This window comes from Silurus meridionalis, chromosome 4, assembly GCF_014805685.1.
Source record: "Silurus meridionalis isolate SWU-2019-XX chromosome 4, ASM1480568v1, whole genome shotgun sequence".
NCBI classification, from domain to species: domain Eukaryota; kingdom Metazoa; phylum Chordata; class Actinopteri; order Siluriformes; family Siluridae; genus Silurus; species Silurus meridionalis.
The window spans coordinates 37,211,305-37,237,094 of record NC_060887.1 but is presented as its reverse complement, the minus strand read 5'-3'; the positions used below and the strand labels follow the sequence as shown (position 1 = coordinate 37,237,094).

Sequence of the window (25,790 nt, the reverse complement as noted above, 5' to 3'; positions counted from 1 at the left end):
CGATGTGTAAAGTGAGGGTCAGATTTGACCTCAGTGAACAGGGACGTGGCCTCTGATTGTGTAACGAATGGATGTGTTTAAAGAACGCCTGATTGGCCTGCTGGGAAAACTAAAGAGAGAGAGAGAGAGAGAGAGAGAGAGAGAGAGAGAGAGAGAGAGAGATGAAAAACGGGAAACGAGTGTGTAAGAGACGAGAAAATGTGTGTCAGAGAGACCAGGAAAAAGTGTGTGTGAGAGAGAAAGACAGGAAAATGAGTGAGAGAGAGACGGCAAAATAAGAGAGCATGAGATGGGAAAAGAGTGTGACTGGGAAGAGTGATGGGAACGAGAGAGAGTGAGAAGAAAAAATGTGTTGTGGGAACGAGCGAGAGGCGGGATAAGAAGAATGTGACAGGAAAGAGAGAGAAGAGAGAGACTGGAAGAGAGAGCTGTGTCGCTGAAATGCAGTGACCCTGCTGACCCCTGTGGAGAAGAAACAATGCACAGCGTCCAATTAGAAGCTGCCAGTGTAATTACTCATCATGATCAAGCACTGGCAGAGAGTGTGTGTGTGTGTGTGTGTGTGTGTGTGTGTGTGTGTGTGTGTGTGTGTGTTGGGCCCCATGCTGCGTAAATTCTGCACTGATGTATTTGTGTGTCATCCAAAAAATACTGTGTTGTTTTTAAAGCTTGGTTTCGTTTGGGGGGTGTGTGTGTGTGTGTGTGTGTCAGTGTGTGAGAGATTGGGGGTATGATAAGTCTGGAGTTATGATAGGAGAGTGAGTTTCAGGTGAAACTGTTCACTCACAGAAGCTGTAATTAGAGCCAGACTCGGACTCGTTGATGTTTGTATGAGGTTTGTTGTGAACACAGTTTCAGCTTCATGCTGCAGCTCACAGGAAAAGCAGAAACGGCTCACATTTAAACTTTATGTCCATGATGTCATTTTAATAATAATAAAAACACGCATATAATACATGAGATGCACATCACAGCAAATAATTACTTATTTGTTTTTGTTTTCTCAGTAACCTTGAGTAAGTGTTTGATGATTGAAATGGTTGAATGATTGAGTGATTGATTGAATGAGTAAATGATTTAGTATGATTTAGTACAAGTGATTTAGTGAGTAAGTGATTGCATTATTGAATGATTTGATTGATTAATTGAAGCATTGTGATTGAATAATTGAGTGAGTGATTGGATGATTGAGTGTTTGAATGATTGAGTGTTTAATTAAATGATTGAGTAAATGATTGGATGATTGAGTGAGTGATTGAATGATTGAGGAATTGAGTGATTGATTGAATGATTGAGTGAGTGGTTGAGTGATTGAATAATTAAGTGATTGATTGAATGATTGTGTTTGATTAAATGATTGAGTAATTGAATGAATGATTAAATGAGTGAGTGATTGATTAAATGAGTGATTTAGTGATTTAATGGGTGAGTGATTGAATGAGTGAGTGAGTGAGTGAGTGATTGAATGAATGATTGAATGATTGATTAAATGATTGAATGATTGAGTGAGTGAGTGAGTAATTGAGTGATTGAATGGGTGAGTGAGTGATTAAATGATTGAATGATTAAATGATTGAATGATTGAATAAGTGAGAGTGATTGAATGATTGAATGATTGAATAATTGAATGAGTGAGTGATTGATTAAATGATTGAATGAGTGAGTGAGTGAGTGAGTGATTGAGTGATTGAATGGGTGAGTGAGTGATTAAATGATTAAATGATTAAATGATTGAATGATTGAATAAGTGAGTGAGTGATTGAATGATTGAATGATTGAATAATTGAATGAGTGAGTGATTGAATGATTAAGTGAGTGATTGAATGATTAAGTGAGTGATTAAATGATTGAGTGAGTGAGTCAGTGATTGAATAATTGAGTGTGTAATTGAATAATTGGTTGAGTTATTAAATGATTGAGTGGGTGATTGAATAATTGGTTGAGTGATTGAATGACTGAGTGAGTGATAGTAATGGAATAAATGAATGAGTGGCTAAATGATTGACTAAGTGAATGAATGATTAACTGACTGAGTGAATAATTATTTTGTAAATTGCCCTAGATGTCTGATGGTTTAGCCGTAAAGAAACACGAGCTGTTCTCTCATTCAGCACGGCAGATCCATCACACTGACCCTTAATGTCTGTGTAGGGAACAGATTGGATTAGATCAGATTTTTGAGATTTTACTTGTGAAAGAAACAGGTGTTTAAACATCAGAAAAGAAAATCTGATCAGAATTCTGGACGTGATTTCTGGATCATTTGGGTGCCTTTTTAACGTTTGGGTGCGTTTGGTGCGTGGCAGACTTAGACAGACAGATGGTTCGACTTGGGGGGGAGAGAGAGAGAGAGACAGACAGACAGACGCACACTCTGACTAAAAGAGAGGGACAAAGATGAAGATGACAGACAGACAAAAAGAGAGAGAGATCTTGTGCCAGACAGGAACATAAAAAAAGACAGAATATTAAAAAAGGGACACAGAGACATAACCGAGAGAAGAAAAAGAAAAAAGAGCGAGAGAGGTGTAGACGGGGTGCTCTGACCCAGATAAAAGAGTGAAATCCAAGCGAGAGCTGCTACGATTCAATTTGGGTCGATTAATTTGGTACCAAAATGGTCCAGTGATTAGTCACTCGATAACGGAGAGAAGAGGAATCCATGAGGGAGCGTTTCATCCAATTTCCCCTCTCTCTTTTTATCTCTCCCTCGCCTTCTCTCTGCTCTGTCGTTCCCTCCCTTCTCCATGTGACTCGTTGTTGACTAAAGTTTCCGGCGAGGCGGCGGCCCTGGGCTTTATTGGACCCGTTCCTAATTGTACTCAGGTCTGACGAGTCAATCACCCGTCTCTCCGAGGACCGGTGACGTAACAGCGCCTGCTCCTGGACGCCCGCCAAGCGGCGCGGCGCTGCTGCGCTGGAGCTTTCCGATTGGTCGGCCAGAAGCTGGATCTACTCCAGTAGAGCGCTGGGGGAGCAGGAAGGAAAATAATAACAAATGATTGAGAGAGAGGAGGTAAACGAGTGTGCTGTATTTAAGCTCTCTGAGGTTCTGCTTTTCTACAAGGGAAACTCTAATAGAGAAAAACCCCTGGAGAAAGTGAAAAGATTTCACATCCGTTCTTTTTGGAGGTTTTTTTTTTTTTTTGATCTTCTAGATAAATACATGCACAATGCAAAAGGTCCATAAAACAGAAATCTACAAAAAGATATGTCTGTGTATGGATTGTTGGAGTGAAGCACGGTAGTGGTTTTGTGGACACCTGACCATAAGGCTTTTTGAACATCCCATTCCACATGTAATCCCCGTTTGCTGTTCTGATAACCTCCACTCTTCTGGGAAGACGTTCTATTAGATTTTTGTGGAGATTTTTTTCAGCTACAAGAGTAAAGATTGAAGTCAGACACTGATGTAGGTGAGGTGAGGAGGTCTGGGATGCAGATCTTCATGGAGCTGGCTTTGTGCACAGGAGCATCGTCATGCTGGAACAGGTTTTGGGGAAGAACCACACATGGCTGTTGTGTTGGTTCAAATCCCCTGTATCATGAAATCTCTACATTCTTACAAAACGTTTGAATTATTATAAAGCTGCACCCAGCTTCTCCCCTCCCCCCTCTTTTCTCTTTCCTGTAACGTGACCATTGAAAGCAGTTGTAAATTTTATGTAAACGTCAAGCGACCAGACGTCAGTCTCCACTTTCCCTCGTGCCCAGACGCTGCCTTTCGGACAAAATGTTGCGGGCGTGCGTTCAGAGCGCGTTGAAAATCGACGGCACGTGGCGAAGCGCAGCGACGGCATTTTCACACAAAAAGCGCCTCAATCGCCGTATGGATTTTCCTGCGTCTCGCTCGCTGTTCCAGGCGAAAAGGAGGAAACGGCGCTCTGATGTTCTCGAGGTTTGATCTTCAGATCGCTCGGTGTTGAGGAGCGATGAGGAAAATGTCCCAGAGGGACCGCACTCTTGTGTAAAACGCTCACACTCGCACGCTGAGCTGAACAAAGCGCAGAATACGAGTATGGAGTGTAGGATCAGAGAACTGCAGATACAAAAAAAAGAATCGATCCCCACAATCTTTTGATATGTTGCAATATATTTATTTCATTATTTCACAGCGATGATGAATCCGAGGCATTTTTATTAGTGGAGCGCTTTAACTAATCATCTGTACAGAGATACAGAGTTTATAAAGTTGGAATGAAAAGTTTATCCGTAATGAGAGAGCCAGCAGCAACTGTGGCAAGAAAAAACCTCCCTGAGACTCCATGAGGAAGAAACCTCGAGAGGAACCAGGAAACCTCATCCTCAACCTCATCATCGAATGTCCATTCATTACAGTTCCACCATCGTTGAGGTGTTAATGTGCATCTTCATAACAGAGGAAGATGCAAATTGCAAACTTCTTTCACGTCATCATCATGGGGTATGTTTCGTAGAAGTTTGAGAACGGAATAAACAAGGAAGAGTGGGAAAAGTGGAGCCCCGTGAACGCTTTCCGGATGCACTGTGTGTGTAAATACATCAGATTGTACTGCCGCACGTGCGCTAAAAACATCATTCACGTTTATGCCGACGCACCGATGCGAATCGCTGAATCTTACCGTCCACCGTTTTAAATCTGTGGTCCAATCAAATCTGTCCCGTCTCGACTCAGGACCTGCGTCTGTTTAGTTGAGGTCACATGACTAGTACATGATTAGGTGAAACCGTTTTGGCACCTCTGCCTATACTCAATGTTGCGAGTGTGAGCACATCACTGGTGTGTGTGGTGTGGATTCAATTAGACGCTCAAAGATCACACACACAGACACACACAGACACACAGACACACACAGACACACACAGACAGACACACAGACACACACAGACACACACACAGACACACACAGACGGACAGACAGACACACACAGACGGACAGACAGACACACACACACAGACAGACGGACAGACAGACACACAGACAGACGATCCGTCATAACACTTCATCCCCTCATCAATAACCGTCCTGTTAACGTCATGAACTTTTCCCCGACTGCCGTTTTCCAACCTTTAGTTTAGTGTTGATGAATGATGTTGAAGATTGAATTGGAAGAGTGTGTGTGTGTGTGTGTGTGTGTGTGTGTGTGTGTGTGTGTGTGTGTGTGTGTGTGTGTGTGTGTGTGTGTTAAGCAGCAGAAGGTTATTTACAGTGTAATTAAATCTCAGTGTTACCCACGCCGGAACGCACTCAGACAGTGATGTACAGCACGCACGCCTCTGTTGATAAATGGACGGCGTGTGACATTATGTTTTGGCACCCGTTTAACCCTCTTCTGTGAAAAAGTGATATTTGTTTGGAGAGCTGCTCCACAGGTATGTTTTTATTTTATTTATTTATTTATTTATTTATTTATTTATTTTTGTATTTTTCCTCATTTGGTTTATTCAGGATCGAAATCCACATCTGTGTTTCTGTAAAGCCGTGTTCTCGCAGGTTTTATGAGGTGCACAGGGTAGTTTTATCATCTCCGGTTCTGTCCCGAGCTTCACGTCTCGTTTCATCTGGGTTTTCCGGTTTCCTCCCATTGTGCACAAATAAAACCATTTTAAATGACTTTTGATGGTGTGAATGTGATTGGATCATTTTTATTGGTAGTGTGAATAGTCCTTTTAGGGGTTGAAGGAGATCACACACACACGCACGCACGCACGCACACACACACACACACATGCAGGTAGTTACAGCTCTACCTCTGCCATGTTAATCTGTATTCTATGTGACTCTCAGGACACGCCTGAAATCCATATCAAATATCACTCACAAATTATCATCACTTTCTAAAGTAATAAAAGTAGAGCACATCTGTTATAATTATATATAAATAAATCTTTTTTTCACCGCGGGGAACACGTTTAATCTGATGCTTTGTGAGATACAGATGCCAACTCGTATCTGATGCATCACATTGTTTTTTATGCCGAGGCAACATCGCTCACCATCCCTAGAACGTATGCTGTGTTTGTACACACTCAAATGTGTGTATCGGTGTGTGCATATGTACACAAGTGTGTTTATTCGTCTGCGTGTGTGTGTGTACATACATGTATGCAAAAGTGTTTGTGTGCGTTTCACTTTCACTGAGAGAAGCAGGAAGTGGGCGTTGTAGGCGTTCACATGCGCGGCTGTGTGTGTGTGTGTGTGTGTGTGTTTGTGTATGGTGGTGGTAGGAGGTGAGAGAATACAGTAGCCTTTTATGGTGAGGCGTGTGCAGAGCCGCTCCGGCTGGACATCTTCAGTCCAGGGCTCTTTTTAAATGTTAATTCTTGTTCTTTGCTGCTCGCTCTCTCTCTCTCTCTCTCTCTCTCTCTCTCTCTCTCTCTTTATCGCTTCCTCTATATCCGGCAGTGCTCATCCCTCCCTCCCTCTTTTTCTGAACAGCCAGTTGTTGTGTGAAGGCCAAGTGTGACAGCTCCTCATCGTCCCGTCTCTGTTTGTCTGTTACACCTTCCTGCATAGAAACACTAGTGTGTGTGTGTGTGCACACCATCATTTTAATACTTAGTGTGTGTGTGTGTGTATATACACACACACACACCAAACACGGGTGTAACGGTTTGGTCACACTTCGGTTTTGAAGTCATGGTTCGGTACAATTTCGATACGGTCAAGAGGAAGGAATGCAAAACACAAAATTGCTTGTCATTTTTTTTTTTTTTTTTTTAATCAACACAGTTTATTATTAATAACATTTGTGATCAACATTTAAACAGTTTACATTTATTACATTTTAAATGAAGTCCCTGCTTGGTTAAATAATATATAAATTTATATTATATATTACTATATTAATATTAATACTATATTTCTGTAAAATATAATAAAAATTTAATGGAATAAATCAAATGAATGCAATACACTTTTTTAATTTAAATTAAGTAATCTATTAAAATGGCACAAATTACACTTAAATAAATAGAAAATTGTAATTAAATAGTTTACATTTGATAAACTCTTTGAAACCGGTGTTTGTTTTACATTTAATATGTAATTTTCATATTTTACATAACTCTTCTACTTATTTCAGCACACTGTAACAAACGTCTTCATTCCTTCCGTCCTTTATTCATTCACTCCCTCGACAATTCTTGAAGCTGGACATAAAACACTAAAGAATCCATAACGATGGTTTTTTCATGCACGAGCAAAACACATCGTATTTCCCGTACGGGGTGTGTGTCCACAGTGACACTACACTAACTCTCGCTATATACACACACAACTCTTCTACACACTTATCTAATTTACATTTATATATGTATAGTGTAACATCAATTCTAGAATTGTTTACTTGTTAGCGTGAGTCTTTGTCAGAACTCCTAACCTCATGAATGTTTATGGGTCATGTTATGACAGATGTTACAGATGTTGAGAGCTAAAGGGTAAAACACAGCAGTTTAAAAAAAGTACAAAATTAAAACATTTAAATTTTAGGCCTTAAAAAGTCTTAAATTTGCTGTTGTAGGTCCTTTGCTGGTTTAAATGTAAGATGCTGTATGATCATGTACAAATGAGAACAACAGCCAATCAGCTTCCTGTTATTGGAGCGACTCCTCTCTCGGATTCTCCCACAGGCTTTTATTCCTCAGCTTCGGGGAACTGCATGTTTAGCGCTTCTCTGCTTGAAAATGAATGTAGGGCTCGGTTAAGTCCAGCAGCTAACACCGTATGTGTGTGTTTTTGATGTCGTGATACAGGTCATATTTAATTCGTAATGGTCGTAGATTTGACCTGGGGAAGCCTGCAGAAACCCTGTGTTGACCGTCATGCTTTCAAACTCTTCCCTTTCCTCTTCAGGATCAGCTCACCAGACAGCGGCCTGCACTCGTCCTCCGCCCCGGGGAGCACTGACCCTTTCAGTGAGGAGCCTGTCCACAAACTGTGGGACGAACTGGGCCAGCTCGGCCTCCCACACGACATCAACGTGCAGTCTTTATTCGACCCCACCGGTAAGAATGCCATCTTATATTTTATATTTTAATGAGTCCTGTACTCTCCTGACCTGCCAATTAGTGACTTCCTGAGGAGTTAATTGTGTGTGAGGCTGAACTGATGCACAGGTCGGTGTTGTAGTGGATTATAAAACCATGTCAAAGGAATAATAATATTATTAACACACACAATATAATTCAGTATTCCTTATAATTACCCAATGCAGTAAAGAGTGGATCAGAATGTCAGAGTGTGTGTGTCTGTGTTACAGGTCAGTGCTGTGCTCACCTGTGGTGTGCTGCGTGGTCAGAGGGGGTGTGGCGTGGTGAAGGAGGCCAGGCTCAGCTCTATGTGGACAAAGCCATTGACTCAGGGAGCACAGAGGTCAGCACACGCTTTACTTACTACTGACTCGTTCTGTGTGTGTGTGTGTGTGTGTGTGTGTGTGTGTGTGTGTGTGTGTGTGTGTGTGTGTTTGCGCTCTGATGGGGTTAACTGGAGCAGAGTTCATTCACTTAGTACTCGGGTCAGAGGGATGTCTGTCTGCCTGTCTGTCTGTCTGCCTGTCTGTCTGCCTGTCTGTCTATTTAAATTTATTATTATTCTTATTATGAAGTGTTTATTTTTTATATTCTATTTCTTCCTGTATGCACTCATGTGTTTATTTTTTTGTGTTTATTTATTTTAACAATTGTTTTATCATTTACTTTTCTTATTTATTTTTTGTTTGTTTATTAAAGCTAATAATGGGTTATATTGCATCAAGAAAGCAGAAACCACTTTAAACATGATACGTAGGACTTTCTGAAGCGTGCAGACGTGACGTGGTGCCTGACGCAGGCTGCTGGTGCTTGAAGCTGGATGGTAGTAAATGATGCAGGCTGATAAAGGCAGAAGGGGGCTGATATATTTTGATGGTGGCTGATGCAAGCTGTTAGATGCTGTTACATGCTGTTACATGCTGATGGATGCTGATGGTGAATAATACTTGCTGATGTTGGCTTATGGAGGCTGATTGGTGGCTGATACATGCTGATGGTGGCTGATGTTGGGTGATGGATGCTGATGGTGGCTGATACATGCTGATGGTGGCTGATGTTGAGTGAAGGATGCTGATGGTGGCTGATGTTGGGTGATGGATGCGGATGTTGGCTAATACATGTTGATGGTGGCTGATGTTGGGTGATGGATGCTGATGGTGGCTGATGTTGGGTGATGGATACTGATTGGTGGCTGATGGTGGCTGATGTTGGCTGATGTTGGGTGATGGATGCTGATTGGTGGCTGATGGTGGCTGATGGATGCTGGTTGGGGCTGATGGTGGCTGATGTTGGGTGATGGATGCTGATGGTGGCTGATACATGCTGATGGTGGCTGATACATGCTGATGGTGGCTGATACATGCTGATGGTGGCTGATGTTGGGTGATGGATGCTGATTGGGGCTGATGGTGGCTGATGTTGGGTGATGGATGCTGATGGTGGCTGATGTTGGGTGATGGATGCTGATGGTGGCTGATACATGCTGATGGTGGCTGATGTTGGGTGATGGATGCAGATTGGGGCTGATGGTGGCTGATTTTGGGTGATGGATGCTGATTGGGGCTGATGGTGGCTGATGTTGGGTGATGGATGCTGATGGTGGCTGATGTTGGGTGATGGATGCTGATGGTGGCTGATGTTGGGTGATGGATGCTGATTGGGGCTGATGGTGGCTGATGTTGGGTGATGGATGCTGATGGTGGCTGATGTTGGGTGATGGATGATGATTAGGGGTGATGGATGCTGATGGTGGCTGATGTTGGGTGATGGTGGCTGAGTCAGTGCGGTGAAGTGTTCTGCGCCTCAGTTTACTGCTCCGGAAGTGTTTTTGCTGTTTGTGTTCGTTGTTGACGGAAAGTGAAAAAGTGAGAGGAGGGTTGTGAATTTGTACGTGGTTTGTAGCTCACTTTGTGGCGCGTGAGCGTGTTATGGACCGTACAGTACGGCGTAAACGTGTGGACGGGCCGCGCCCCAATCAGCACAGGATCAGAAACGCTTTTCACCGTTCCCTTTTCAGGCTTAATTACAGGAGTATGGAGAAGGCAGGAGCTCGGCTCACCCGCTCAGACATGCCAACAGACCATCCACTGATGAACTCCGAGGGAGGGAGGGTTGTTCTGAGGGGGTTGTGAGAGTGGGCGGGGTAGGGGGAGGGGAAGGGGGAGATGGGGCACGTGCAGGTCTCTCGCCCTTTTAAATATTCTCCAATTAGGACAGGATCGGTTCGGCGCTGCTGCTGCGCTCTCACGTGTGAAGCTCAGGCTAATTAACACAACGCAATGTGGCAGACACGGACACAGGGGAAGTGTGTGTGTGTGTGTGTGTGTGTGTGTATGTGTGTGTGCAAAGGAGGGGGTGTTTGTTAGGGGGCACATGGGCACATTAGGGGTAATTAATTGTTTTTATTTCGACTCATTTTCCTCACCTCTGGGACCTGATAACATCTTTAGTGTGTGTGTGTGTGTGTGTGTGTGTGTGTGTGTGTGTGTGTGTGTGTGTGTGTGTGTGTGTGTGTGTGTAGTAGACAGATTTTTAGAGCTACACTGAACCAGACAAACAGATTTGCATAAATAATGTGTGCCTTGTTTTTAAATATTTTATAATAATTTATATATAATAAATTGTTATTTTGTTTTTGTTTGTTTTATATCTAACATCTATATAATCAGCAGTCGGTTTTCCTCAGTGAAGGAAGTCTAGTCCCATGATGGCCGTGTTTTCCAGCCTGGTTGCGCTCGGCGTTCCCAGGATACACACTGGATCCCGTTTCATGAGCACGAGTGATGGAGTCGTGTTTAAAAAGATTTCTAACCCTTCCTTATTAAATGAGGTTCCTTCAGGTGGTTGTTGTGTGTAGTTGTGTGTAGAGTGGTGTGTGTAAGGGTTTTCTCTGGCAGTGCGGCTCAGTGAGGTGTGAAATGGAAAAGGTCAGGAAGCTCAGGATGAGCTTCACCTCCCAGAGCTCAGCTCCTCACAGTGTTTCTCTAATTGCGTTTGCGCCTCTAATCCGCTAAACTATCAGAACACTGCTCATTTACCTTTCACAATAAATGCCACACACACTGTGTGTTTGTGTGACTCTGTGTGTGTGTGTGTGTGTGTGTGTGTGTGTGTGTGTGTGTGTGTGTGTGTGTGTGTGTGTGTGTAACTCTGTGTAACTGTGTGTGTGTGTGTGTGTGTGTGTGTGTGTGTGTGTGTGTAACTCTGTGTAACTGTGTGTGTGACTCTGTATATCTGTGTGTAACTGGGTTGTGTGTGTGTGTAACTGTGTGTGTGTGTGTGTAACTCTGTAACTGTGTGTGTGACTCTGTATATCTGTGTGTAACTGGGTTGTCTCTGTGTGTGAGATTCTGTATATCTGTGTGTAACTGGGTTGTCTGTGTGTGTGTGTGTTTGTATGTGAGACTCTGTATATCTGTGTGTAACTGGGTGTGTGTAACTGTGTGTGTGTGTGACTCTGTATATCTGTGTGTGTGTGTGTGTGTGTGTGTGTGTGTGTGTGTAACTGTGTAACTGTGTGTGTGACTCTGTATATCTATGTGTAACTGGGTGTGTGTGTGTGTGTGTGTGTGTGTGTGTGTGTGTAACTCTGTGTAACTGTGTGTGACTCTGTATATCTATGTGTAACTGGGTTGTGTGTGTGTGTGTGTGTGTGTGTGTGTGTGTGTAACTGTGTGTGACTCTGTATATCTATGTGTAACTGGGTTGTCTGTGTGTGTGTGTGTGTTTGTATGTGAGACTCTGTATATCTGTGTGTAACTGGGTTGTGTGTGTGTGTGTAACTCTGTGTAACTGTGTGTGTGTGTGTGACTCTGTATATCTGTGTGTAACTGGGTTGTGTGTGTGTGTGTGTGTGTGTGTGTGTGTGTGTGTGTGACTCTGTATATCTGTGTGTAACTGGGTTGTCTGTGTGTGTGTGTGTTTGTATATGAGACTCTGTATATCTGTGTGTAACTGGGTTGTGTGTGTGTGTGTGACTCTGTATATCTGTGTGTAACTGGGTTGTCTGTGTGTGTGTGTGTGTATGTGAGACTCTGTATATCTGTGTGTAACTGGGTTGTCTCTGTGTGTGTGTGTGTGTGTGTGTGTGTGTGTGTGTGTGTGTAACTCTGTGTAACTGTGTGTGTGTGACTCTGTATATCTGTGTAACTGGGTTGTCTCTGTGTGTGTGTGAGACTCTGTATATCTATGTGTAACTGGGTTGTCTGTGTGTGTGTGTTTGTATGTGAGACTCTGTATATCTGTGTGTAACTGTGTGTGTGTGTAACTGTGTGTGTGTGACTCTGTATATCTGTGTGTGTGTGTGTGTGTGTGTGTGTGTGTGTGTGTGTGTGTGTGTAACTGTGTAACTGTGTGTGTGTGACTCTGTATATCTATGTGTAACTGGGTTGTGTGTGTGTGTGTGTGTGTGTGTGTGTGTGTGTGTGTAACTCTGTGTAACTGTGTGTGACTCTGTATATCTATGTGTAACTGGTGTGTGTGTGTGTGTGTGTGTGTGTGTGTGTGTGTAACTGTGTGTGACTCTGTATATCTGTGTGTAACTAGGTTGTCTGTGTGTGTGTGTGTGTTTGTATGTGAGACTCTGTATATCTGTGTGTAACTGGGTGTGTGTGTGTGTAACTCTGTGTAACTGTGTGTGTGTGTGTGACTCTGTATATCTGTGTGTGTGTGTGTGTGTGTGTGTGTGTGTGTGTGTGTGTGACTCTGTATATCTGTGTAACTGGGTTGTCTGTGTGTGTGTGTGTTTGTATATGAGACTCTGTATATCTGTGTGTAACTGGGTTGTGTGTGTGTGTGTGTGACTCTGTATATCTGTGTGTAACTAGGTTGTCTGTGTGTGTGTGTGTTTGTATGTGAGACTCTGTATATCTGTGTGTAACTAGGTTGTCTCTGTGTGTGTGTGTGTGTGTGTGTGTGTGTGTGTGTGTGTGTGTGTGTGTGTAACTGTGTGTGTGGTGTGTGTGAGTGACTCTGTATATCTGTGTGTAACTGTGTGTGTGTGTGTGTGTGTGTGAGACTCTGTATATCTGTGTGTAACTGAGTGTGTGTGTGTGTGTAACTTTGTGTGTGTGACTGTGTGTGTGTGACTAACTGTGTATGAGAGACTTTCATTTTCTTTCTCTTATTTTTTTCGTTTCGGTTTTCTTATCTTATCTCTCACTTTTTCTGTCTTTTCGTTCTGTCTCCTTTCTCGTTCAGTCAAGTCCCTGTTCACTGTGTTTTGTTCTCTCCATCTCATTACGCTCTTCCTCTCTCCCTCTCTTTCTACTTTTATTTTGTCATGTCTTCATCTCTTCTTTCTCTCTCCTTGAAGGAGAACTCATCAGGACTGATGTAATTCTCTCAGCCTCAGCACAGACATGGGCCGTGTCTCAATCCCTTATCTAGTGTTGTACAATACAGAAACTGCCCCTCCCCCCAAGTTGCCATAGTTACTGTGGGAATAGCAGATGCTGTTGGATGTTGAACTCAGCCTGGTTTGCCCCCTCGTATCTGCTGGTTGTGAGAATGGAACTGGAACTGTCATTGTTTCATTATTTTATTAAGGTCATGAGATAATCTACAGGATTCTCTTTAAAAGCTCCACCCATGCCTTCACAAGCTGAATGGACATGGTGGTAGTGGAGGACTGAGTTGGAGGTGGTGGAGGAGGTGCAGTTAATAGTGTGAAAGGTGGTGGTAGAGATGATGGTGATGAGGTTGGGGGAGGTGGCGGTGGAGTTGATGATAAAGCAGGTGCTTTAGGTGAAGTTGTTAGACGATGTTGGGGGAAAAAGTGAGGTTGGGAGAGATAGAGTGGGGGGGTGTTTTAAAGCTGATGCAGGTCCTGGTGAAAAAAGGTGAAGTTGGATTATGTAGGAGGTTGTGAAGGTAACATTGATGTTGGATGTGGTGGAAAAGGTGGAGGTTTTTTTTGTGTAGGTGGAGTTGTTGTTAAAGTTGGTGGAAAAGGTGGAGCTGTTGGTGGAGGTGGTAAAAGGTTGGTGTTGGATGTGGTGGAAAAAGTGGAGTTGTTAGAGGTGAAGGTGAAGGTTTAGTTTGTGTTGGGGTGGAGGTGCAGTTGGTGATGAAGGTTTATGTGGTGGTTTAGTTAGTGCTGAAGGTGTAGTTGGTGGTGCATTTGGTGGAGGTGAAGGTGTAGTTGGTGGACGTGATTGGTGGTGGAGGTATATTTTTGGTGGTGAAGGTGGGGGTATAGTTGTTAGTGAAGGTGCCAGATGGTGGTGTAAATGGGGGTGGAGGTGCAGTTATTGGTGTAGTTGTTGGAGGAGGTGTAGATGGTGGTGAAGGTTAAGGTGGAGGTGTAGATGGTGGTGGAGGTGCAGTTATTGGTGTAGTTGTTGGTGGAGGTGTAGATGGTGGTGAAGGTTAAGGTGGAGGTGTAGATGGTGGTGGAGGTGCAGTTATTAATGTAGTTGTTGGTGGAGGTGTAGATGGTGGTGAAGGTTCAGGTGGAGGTGCAGTTGGTGGTGTGTAGATGGTGGTGGAGGTGCAGTTATTAATGTAGATGGTGGTGGAGGTGTAGATGGTGGTGAAGGTTTAGGTGGAGGTGCAGTTGGTGGTGTGTAGATGGTGGTGGAGGTGCAGTTATTGGTGTAGATGGTGGTGAAGGTTCAGGTGGAGGTGCAGTTGGTGGTGTGTAGATGGTGGTGGAGGTGCAGTTATTGGTGTAGTTGGTGGTAGAGGTGCAGTTGGAGTTGGAGGTGCCCAGGTCGTCACTCTGCCCTTCCACATGCTACAAATTTTGTGAAAGACCACAAAACTGGTTTCTTTGTCGCTGGATTAAATAACCTCTGGGTTAAATCCCTAAAGCTCTCGTCCTCGCTCTGGTTTTCATCACCGTCCGCCTGAGCGAGTCTGAAAACCCGGGTGTTGAATTACCCCCGTGGTGTTCGGAGCGCTCGTCCCTGGGGGGCATATACGAGGCAAAGTTTAGGGAAAACGTCTTCATTTAGAGAGATGGCTAGTTCTGGGCTGGGAGCAGCACCACCCCCTCTGTGCTGCCTGAGTGTTTGATTTATCGATCGTACGAGCACACAGATGAGAGCGAGGGAATAACTTTTTCTCCTTTCCACCTCTCCGCTGCCTGCTAGAGTGATCAGGACTCGCAGCATCAGCCGTCCCAGCTGTCTCCTGCTATAAATTCTGTCGGTAAAAGAATATTTATAAGCGCATTGGCTAATTTGTGTGTCAGTCACCGCTAACGGTTTGCAGTCAGTCATTAGAAATTCGATCACACACACACACACACACACACACACACACACACACACACACACACACACACACACACACAAGGTTCCTGCATGGTTTAGTAAATAACAGCTTTCAGGATTGGTGCTGATGTTTGGAGGCTGGAGAGCGAGGCACTGAGCCACTGTGGGCCCCAGAGGACTCGCGGCGTGGGCGATAATTACTTGATGTTTGGTGTTAAAAAGCTGCTGTGTGTTTACTGTGAACCAGAACATGAAAACGGTGTGAGATATAAATGGAAGTAACGCACACATAGATGTTGTAGAGTGGTGCTGCAAACATCTCCCTCTGAACACCACAACTGAGATCAGTTACTGCTTACTGAGGAGGAGCAGCAGCATGGGGGACCTGAGGACGATAATGCTGATAATGATGGTGATGATGGTGATGATGATGATGATGGGGGTGATGATGAGGATAATGATGCTGATAATGATGGTGATGATGAGGATGAGGGTGATGATGAGGATAATAATGATGCTGATGAGGATGATGGTGATAATTGGGGTTATGATGGTGGTGATGAGGAGGATGATGGTGATGAGGAGGATGATGGTGAGGAGGATGATGGTGATAATTGGGGTTATGATGAGGATGATGGTGAAGTTGAGGATGATGGTGAAGATGAGGATGATGGTGATAGGGGTTATGGTGGTGATGATGAGGATATGAGGATGATGGTAATGATGGGGTTATGGTGGTGGTGGTGAAAAGAATGATGGTGATGATGGGGTTATGGTGATTATGAGGATGATGGTAATAATGGGGATGATGGTGAAGAGGATGATGAGGATAATGATGGTGAAGATGAGGATGATGGTGAAGATGAGGATGATGGTGATAATAGGGGTTATGGTGATGATGATGATGAGGATATGAGGATGATGGTAATAATGGGGTTATGGTGGTGGTGGTGAAGAGGATGATGGTGATGATGGGGATTATAAGGGCAGTTATAGGTTAGGTTATAGGAGCAGTTTATGAATTTTGGACGTGATTTGAGGAGCAGTTTGGGAACTTTGTTATAAAATGTGGAGTTAATTGGAATGTTCACACTGCTTTTTTAATTGAAAAATGTTGATCTTTCTCTCTGTGTGTGTGTGTGTGTGTGTGTGTGTGTGTGTGTGTGTGTGTGTGTGTGTGTGTGTGTGTGTGTGTGTGTGTGTGTGTAGTATTGTGCATATTGTAAGCGCCTTGGAGCCTCCATTAAGTGCTGTGAGGAGGGCTGTAGCCGCTCCTACCATTTCCCCTGTGCTGCTGCTGCCGGCACCTTCCAGGGCATCAGGACGTACACGCTGCTCTGTCCGGATCACATCCAGCGCGCCCTCGTGCGATGTGAGTCACTCGCTGCTTACACACACACACACACACACACACACACACACACACACACACACTTAACTGGCAGTATTATTGTTATTGTAGTTATTACTCTGAGGGCTAACCCTGTGTCTTCTCAGGTAAAGACGATGTGAAGTGCCTGCTGTGTGACCGTCCCGGTGATCTTCATGACCAGCTCTTCTGCACGACTTGTGGTCAGCACTACCACGGCGTGTGTCTGGACATGGTGGTGACGCCAGTAAGGAGGGCTGGCTGGCAGTGCCCCGAGTGTAAAGTCTGCCTCACATGCAGGTGAGATGCTTTCTTCATCATCTGGACTGATATGAGCGGATCTCCGTCTGATCAGAGCAACATTCCACAAACATCCACCACAAAGCCACGTTCTCACTGCTGATTCCTTCTCTCTTATAGCAGCTCCCTGTGTAGTCACCGTTTCTATAGTAACAAAAGCTGAAAATCCAGCTGATATTAGCTCATGAGTCATGAAACTGTCAAAATTAGATTATTTCCAATGTATATAAACAAACTCTTGAGGTTCCTTTAAACTCCTTTAGGTTCCTCCTGGTTCTTTGAGATTTCCTCTGGTTCTTTGAAGTTCTTTAAACACTCACCTAGGAATTATGATATATATATATATATTGGTCCTAATTAATTGTGCCAGTTGTTAGTGTGTGGTTTAATTGTGGCTAATGAAATAAATAACCGGTGGTTGGTTCTGCCAAGAATCAGTCTGAAAATCTTTAAGATGTTCTAAGATGATTTGCGCCTGTGTTTTGTTTCTTATTGGGGACAGCGTGATCGCGTGTTCCAGCTTCTGATTGGTTTCTATTTTCAGCTTTACCTCTGAGGTTTTTCCTCTCTAAGCATCTCACTGAGCAGCATGAGTGAAGATAACAGACTGAAATGCTCTGAGAACCCGTTTTTAATCTTTCTTTCTCTTTTACCGCTATATATATATATATATATATATATATATATATATATATATATATATATATATATATGGTGTGTGTGTGTGTGTGTGTGTGTGTGTGTGTGTATATATGTGTGTGTATATACAGTATATCACAAAAGTGAGTACGCCCCTCAAAAGAATATACAAATTTGTGTATCTTGTATTAGAGCAGGATGGATGGCTGGATGGCTGGATGGCTGGATGGCTGGATGGCTGGATGGATGGATGGATGGATGGATGGATGGGACGATTCACTAATCTGGCGATTCAATACTATCCCGATACTTTTGTGCCGATTCAATACATATTGCGATTCTGTAGCTATTGCGATTCATTGTTTAAATTGTGATTTTTGTTTGCTTAATAAAGATTAGACAATGGCAAATACTTGATCATACCGTTAAAAAGACTTTATATGAGATATATTAACAAAAATAATGCATCACATCTTTCTGAATTTTTATTTCAGGAGCACACATACATAGTGCATAAAGAACCTTGAAGCATAAAACTTTTCAAGTACCAAAAACTTGAATATAATATTTAAATGTACAACAAATAACTAAAAACAATACTCTCTGAAATAAAATAAAAGTGCTGTTTAAACTGTTCCAATGTCCATCTCAGTCAAGGTGCTAATATCCTTCTCTCTCTTCCTCACCTCAGGTGAGAGCTATTATGGCATCTCGTTGAAACGTCTGTTATAAGTTTGTGCACAGGGAGCTCCAGTAACTTTTGTTTTTCCTGCAAAACATGAAGTCCTGCAGCACTTCTATGGAAATATCCAGTGATGCGTCGTACTCGTCCTAATAAATTCGCGACAGCGGGCAGCTTCAGTGCGCTGTGAGGTCAGATTGAGTGTGCGCGTAGCACTTTATATGGAGAAAGCCGGTTAATTGGGCAGCGATAACCATATTAGACACATTGTCTGTGACTAAAGCAGGATCTTTATCCGTTAAACAATTCTCAAAGAGGTTTGCTTCACTGACTTTGCAATAGTTTTGCTTTCTCGCACCAGCTTAAAACGGATATGACGTCATCTAATACGGACAACAACAAAATACGTTTCGCCCTCTGTTGGAATAACATCTTCCCACCACCTCTCTGAAAAAGTAAAATAATTAAATATATATCGATTCTGAGGTAGACAAATCGATCTCAAAATCGTTTTAAAAAGAATCGCGATAGTTTGGTGAATCGATTTTTTCTCCCACCCTAGATAGATAGATAGATAGATAGATAGATAGATAGATAGATAGATGATAGATAGATAGATAGATAGATAGATAGATAGATAGATAGATAGATAGATAGATAGATAGATAGATAGATAGATAGATAGATAGATAGATAGATAAGTGGGTGGATGGATGGATGGATGGATAGATAAGTGGGTAGATAGATGGGTGGATGAGTGGATGGATAGATGGGTGGATGAATGGAGTAGGTAGATGGATGGATGAATGAATGGATGGGATGGATAGGTAGATAAGTGGGTAGATGGATGGGTGGGTGGGTGGATGGATGGATGGGTGGATGAGTGGATGGATAAGATGGATGGGTGGATGTTTGGGGTGTAGGCATAGTGTCAGTGTAGATCTCACACCTCCTCTGATATAAAATCATCACCTGGTTCAGGATCTCCGCTGCGAGGATGCTCTTTCTCACACAGTGCGCTTAATGACTCGTTTGTTTGGCTTTTTAAGCGCTGAACGGCGTCTCCATCAGCCGGAGATCTGACGGTCTGAGGCGCGTAATGAAGCAGTCACGTGGAGTTTGCAGATGGCGGTCCCTGGGTGGAACAGCTAATTCAATTAGACAAACAGCAAAACGCTGCCACGTGTCATTATTACAGGCGATAATTTATTGGATGGAGTGCATGCGCTCGATGCTGGTGGTTGTTTTGCAGAAGCACACCCTGGTGTTATGTGACTAACTTTTGTTGTGGTTTGGTTTTCCTTGCTTGGTTTCAGGAACCCTGGGGAGGACAGCAAGATGCTGGTGTGTGACATTTGTGACAAAGGATATCACACGTTCTGTCTCGAGCCTGTAATGGATTCCCTTCCTCCTGGTGGCTGGAGGTGTAAGGTAAGGGGTGTGATGAAGAGAACACACACACACACACACACACACACACACACACACACACACACACACACACACACACACACACACATATATACACACACACACACACACACACACACACACACACACACACACACACACACACACACAGAAAGAGAGTGAGTGAGAGAGAGAGTCCAAGCTTTGAATCTTGATTTACATATACAAGTATTATTAACAAAGCTTGGATAGATGAATGTATGAATAAATGTATAGATTGTTGGATAGATGGATGGATGGATATATGGTAGGTTAGTTTTATGGATGTTTGTTTGTATGGATGGATGGATGGTAGGTTGGTTTGATGGATGGATGGATAGATGGATGGATGGATGGTAGGTTGGTTTGATGGATGTTTGTTTGGATGGATGGATGGATGGATGGATGGTAGGATTTTTTGGATGTTTGTTTGGATCTATGGTTGGTTGGTTATGGTTTGTTTGGAATGAATGGATGGTTGGTTGGTTATGTGGATGATTGGATGGTTGGTTGGTTGGTTGGTTATGTGGATGAATGGATGGTTGGTTGGTTATATGGATAGATGGTTGGTTAGTTATATGGATGAATGGATGGTTGGTTGGTTGGTTATATGGATGAATGGATAGTTGGTTAGTTGGTTATATGGATGGATGGTTGGTTGGTTGGTTGGTTGGTTGGTTATATGGATAAATGGATGGTTGGTTGGTTGGTTGGTTATCTGGATGAATGGATGGTTGGTTGTTTATATGGATGGTTGGTTAGTTGGTTATATGGATGAATGGATGGTTGGTTGGTTGGTTATATGGGTGGTTGGTTAGTTGGTTATATGGATGGTTGGCTGGTTGGTTAGTTGGTTATATGGATGAATGGATAATTGGTTGGTTGTTGGTTGGTTGGTTAGTTGGTTATATGGATGGATGGATGGATGGTAGGTTGGTTTGATGGATGGATAGATGGATGGATGGATGGTAGGTTGGTTTGATGGATGTTTGTTTGGATGGATGGATGGATGGATGGATGGTAGGATTTTTTGGATGTTTGTTTGGATCTATGGTTGGTTGGTTATGGTTTGTTTGGAATGAATGGATGGTTGGTTGGTTATGTGGATGATTGGATGGTTGGTTGGTTGGTTGGTTATGTGGATGAATGGATGGTTGGTTGGTTATATGGATAGATGGTTGGTTAGTTATATGGATGAATGGATGGTTGGTTGGTTGGTTATATGGATGAATGGATAGTTGGTTAGTTGGTTATATGGATGGATGGTTGGTTGGTTGGTTGGTTGGTTATATGGATAAATGGATGGTTGGTTGGTTGGTTGGTTATCTGGATGAATGGATGGTTGGTTGTTTATATGGATGGTTGGTTAGTTGGTTATATGGATGAATGGATGGTTGGTTGGTTGGTTATATGGGTGGTTGGTTAGTTGGTTATATGGATGGTTGGCTGGTTGGTTAGTTGGTTATATGGATGAATGGATAATTGGTTGGTTGTTGGTTGGTTGGTTAGTTGGTTATATGGATGAATGAATGGTTGGTTGGTTGGTTGGTTGGTTGGTTGGTTATATGGATGAATAGATGGTTGGTTGGTTATATGTTGAAAGGATGGATGGTTGGTTGGTTATATGGATGAATGAATGGTTGGTTAGTTGGTTATATGGATGAATGAATGGTTGGTTAGTTGGTTATATGGATGAATTAATGGTTGGTTAGTTGGTTATATGGATGAATAGATGGTTGGTTGGTTATGTTAAATGGATGGTTGCTTGGTTGGTTATATGCATGAATGGATGGTTGGTTGGTTATATGGATGAATGGATGGTTGGTTGGTTATGTTAAATGGATGGTTGCTTGGTTGGTTATATGCATGAATTGATGGTTGGTTGGTTATATGGATGAATGGATGGTTGGTTGGTTAAATGGATGAATGGATGGTTGGTTGGTTGGTTAGTTGGTTATATGGATGAATGGATGGTTGGTTGGTTGGTTAGTTGGTTATATGGATGAATGGATGGTTGGTTGGTTGGTTAGTTGGTTATATGGATGAATGGATGGATGGTTGGTTGGTTAGTTGGTTATATGGATGAATGAATGGTTGGTTAGTTGGTTATATGGATGGTTGGATGATTATCTGCATGAATGGATGGTTGGTTGGTTATATGGATGAATAGATGGTCGGTTGGTTGTTTATATTAAGGATGGATGATTGGTTGGTTATATGGATGGATGGATGGATGGTTGGTTGGTTGGTTATATGGATGATGCATGGTTATCTCCTACCTATTTTGTATTAAGATGAGATAGATGAGTTAGAGGAGTTCTAAGATGAGTCCTTAGATGAGTTCATAAATAAATAAATTCCCGAAATTGAGAAAGTCAGATTGGGAACTGTAAATGTATTATTATAGACTTGAAGGTGGACACATATGGGATGAAAACCACTGGTTGATCAGAAGGAAAAAAAAGAAAGTTTTTCTCCTCCTCTCCCTTCTCTCCTCACTCTTCTCTCTTTTTTCTCCATTCTATCTTTACTCTCCTTTTTGCTCATTTCAATTCTCCTCTCTCTATTGTCCTACCTTCCCCCTATTTTTTGCTTTCTTGTTTTTCTCTTTTTTTGGAGGAAACTAGTGTGGGAGCTTTTAGTGTTTTGCAGTCAGAGCCGGACAAGGAATAAAAAAAGTGAGAGATGGAGAGTCAAAGAGTGAGAAAGATTTGTGAATAAAGAGAAGCTGAGAAACTGTGTGTGTGGGAGAGAGGGAGAGAGAGAGAGAGAGAGGTCAGAATGTGTGCTGATGTGTGTGTGTGTGTGTGTGTGTGTGTGTGTGTGTGTGTGTGTGTGTGAAGAGAGTTTATGCTCTCACTGCTTTCATCACCTTTAGTGCTATTTTCAGATCTCTCCCATTGGATCCTGCTAGATGCTGCAGTAATCCGAACTCGGGAATATCGGAATTCTGGATATATCCACATTTTTTTTATTTATTCTTTCTTCAACTTTTCTTGCAGTATTTTTGAGAAGTTTGAGAGATTTTAAGACGGCCAAAACAAATTAAAAGTTTTGAATTAGTTTTTTCACCCCCAAGATTTTTTTCAAATAATTACGATGTGTGCACGGGAGCCGATCGGGAATATTTGGTTCATCTGGCTCCCTCGGGAATGTCGTTCCGACCTTCTGACCCTGTCCGGACAGACGCTGCTGTTTACTCCTGCATGCTGAGAAGAGATGTCGATTAATAATGTTGGCGCCCTCATTAGCGAGCAGATCAAAGCCTCTCAGTGGGAGTGTGTGTGTGTGTGTGTGTGTGTGTGTGTGTGTGTGTGTGTGTGTGTGAGAGAGAGAGAGAGAGTGAGTGTGTGTAAGTGTGACAGGAAGTCTTAAAGCCCTGGCTCAGCCGACTGCAAGGAAATGGAAATGGAGGGATGTGAGCGGAGGAGGTGAGGAGGGACGGACTTCACTTCTGTTGTTTCCAGGCTGTGATTAGAGGCTGTCAGCCTTTTTTTTCCTTCTCTGTAATGAATCTCCTCCCATCATCTCATCCACACACAGTTATATGTGCTGTTTGGATGTAGACCCACAACCTCACTGCGTTAAAAAACCCAAACTGTCTTTATAAGTTTTCTCTTTTTTTTTTTTTTTTAATCATTTTAATCATTTTTTTTTCGTGTTTTTTTTTCTGATTTTTAAACCGAAGTGTTGCATCCTCAGATGAGGGATTTCTCTCTCACACACAGCAGACATAATGACAGCTGCGAGGGGATTCACATCCCAGACGCCTGCGCTGAGGACATTCTGGAATAGATTTTACTGTCCAAAGTGAAAAAGCTTTACATTTGATTAAGGACAGGGCGTAAAGAGAACCGGCGTGAGGACATGGCATGGAGAAAGGCGTGAGGACATGGCATGGAGAAAGGCGTGAGGACATGGCATGGAGAAAGGCGTGAGGACATGGCATGGAGAAAGGCGTGAGGACATGGCATGGAGAAAGGCGTGAGGACAGGGGTGGAGAAAGGCAGTGTAGACGGGGAGTGAGGATAGTGTGTGAAGAAAGGGAGTGAGGACAGGGCGTGGAGACAGAGTGTGAGGACAGGGCGTGGAGACGGAAAGTGAGGATAGGTGGTGGAGACGGGGAGTGGGGACATTGTGTGACGAAAGGGAGTTGAGGACAGGGCGTGGAGAAAGGGTGTAAAGAGAAATGCAGTGAAGACAGGGCGTGAAGAAAAGCCCATCCACACATCCATCATCATGTCCCTTACTAATCCTTAACACGTCCATCTACACGCCCATCTACACACCCATCCACACGTCCAACACCACATCCAACAACACGTCTTTTACAGATAGGCTACACGTCCATTAACATGTCCCTTAACAAGCCGCTACACGCCCATCAACACACCCACCAGCCTGTCCCTTACAGATCTGCAACATGTCCAACATGTCCCTTACACATTTGCTACACGTCCTTTACAGATCGTTACTCGTCCAACAACACCTGTTGTCCTCTGTGCTTTATGCAGCTCACGTGTTCCTGTTTGTGTCTGTCTCAGGTTTACATGCTGGGTGTGGACATTATAGAGCAGTTTACTACCCCCTCTCTCTCTCTCTCTCTCTCTCTCTCTCTCTCTTCAAATACCTCTTTTTTTTGAGCCGAGATGTAATATGCAGAACTGTATGATAAGCATGATGATGATGATGACAGTAGTTTTAAGGATCTGTGGGGACGTAATTACAGTTTAATTGAATATAAATTGATAATTTGTTATTAACAGTGTGCATCATGGTACAGAAGGAGTGAAGAGGAGGGAGAGAAAGGGGTAGAAGGAGTGTGTGTGTGTGTATGTTGGGGGGGATATTTTTTAGGGGGTTGTCTTTAATATAAGGTTTTACATGTATGATTTGTGTGTGTGTGTGTGTGTGTGTGTGTGTGTGTGTGTGTGTGTGTGTGTGTGTGTGTCTGCAGAACTGTCGGACATGTGCCCAGTGTGGTGCTCGAGCCCTGGGTCAATGGACCTCCAGCAAACTGTGCGACTGTTGCCAACAGCAACAACACCCTGCGTCCACCTGTCACATTTGTGGGCGGAGCCAAGACTCTGACGTCCCCAAGGAGACGCTCGTGTGCAACACATGCAAACGGTAAATGTTTTTATTTTTTAGGTTTTTTTCTCGCTTTACTGTCTTCATATCAGTGAACTGACAATACACCTCACAGCCAAAAGTATTTGGACACCCGGCATTTCCAGCCATGTGATCCATAAAGATCTGCTTTAAATGGGATGGAAAATGTGGAAGATCTCATGCAACAGGGCTCTGACCTCAACCCCTACTGAACCCTGACTGCACCACAGGCCTTCTCACCTACTGAAGGATCAAAAATCTAGTGGAACATCTTCCCAGAAGAGTGGAGGTCATTATAAGAGCATATGAGAACTTAGAGGAATGGGATGTTCAAGAAGAACTCTGGTGTCCACAAACATTTGGCCGTGTTGTGTCAGTGCGTAAGCTCATTGTCGTCATTGACAGGAGTCACGTGCATGCCTCCGGGCACGTGTTCGGGAATTGGAGGTAATTAAAGCAGAGGGTGTAATCTGATTCACACTGGGGGGGGAGGGGGTAGGAAGGGGAATCACCATGACGACCTCTCACCCTGCCTCGAGCCTGAGCGAGCTCCAACTCTTCACCCTTTTGTGATCGACACCGTGGGGCAGGGTATTGGAGAGGAGCGGGGCGAGTGGTGGGGTTTTTAAGAAGGTATAGACAAATGATTTTACCCCAGCAGCAGGTGTCCATGTTGAGGATACCCCGCATATGTTTTGCTCCCACAGGTCACGTGTGAAATACCTGGTTAGAACGTTACTCGATGTAACTGGACGTTGAAGGACGTTGAAGTTTTTGGTTTCATTACTGTTTAATTATAATCACATGATTATTACAAAGCATTTAAATAAAAGGGGTTTGAACAGTTAAATGTGTGGTTAAAGGTGGAGCCTGGGGTTCAGCCGCCGCCCTGCTGGTGACATCACCACATCACCAGCATTTCCATTTCTGTTGTGGAAATCACCTCCTAATTTACATGAGAGAGAGAGAGAGAGAGAGAGAGAGAGAGAGAGAGAGAGGATGAATGTGTGT

The 25,790-nt window shown here is 43.2% G+C and overlaps 1 protein-coding gene across 12 annotated transcripts in view; it reads left to right on the top strand.

Moving 5' to 3' along the window:
* Positions 1-25,790, top strand: part of kmt2ca (lysine (K)-specific methyltransferase 2Ca) — a 184,460-nt gene that overhangs the window by 59,543 nt on the left and 99,127 nt on the right. For all 12 annotated transcript variants that reach the window (XM_046846381.1, XM_046846386.1, XM_046846387.1 and 9 more), the window contains exons 6-11: positions 7,836-7,987; positions 8,242-8,354; positions 16,438-16,600; positions 16,726-16,897; positions 19,535-19,649; positions 24,625-24,797. In XM_046846381.1, the coding sequence (XP_046702337.1) occupies positions 7,836-7,987; positions 8,242-8,354; positions 16,438-16,600; positions 16,726-16,897; positions 19,535-19,649; positions 24,625-24,797 (888 nt within the window). The remainder of the gene's footprint in view (positions 1-7,835; positions 7,988-8,241; positions 8,355-16,437; positions 16,601-16,725; positions 16,898-19,534; positions 19,650-24,624; positions 24,798-25,790) is intronic.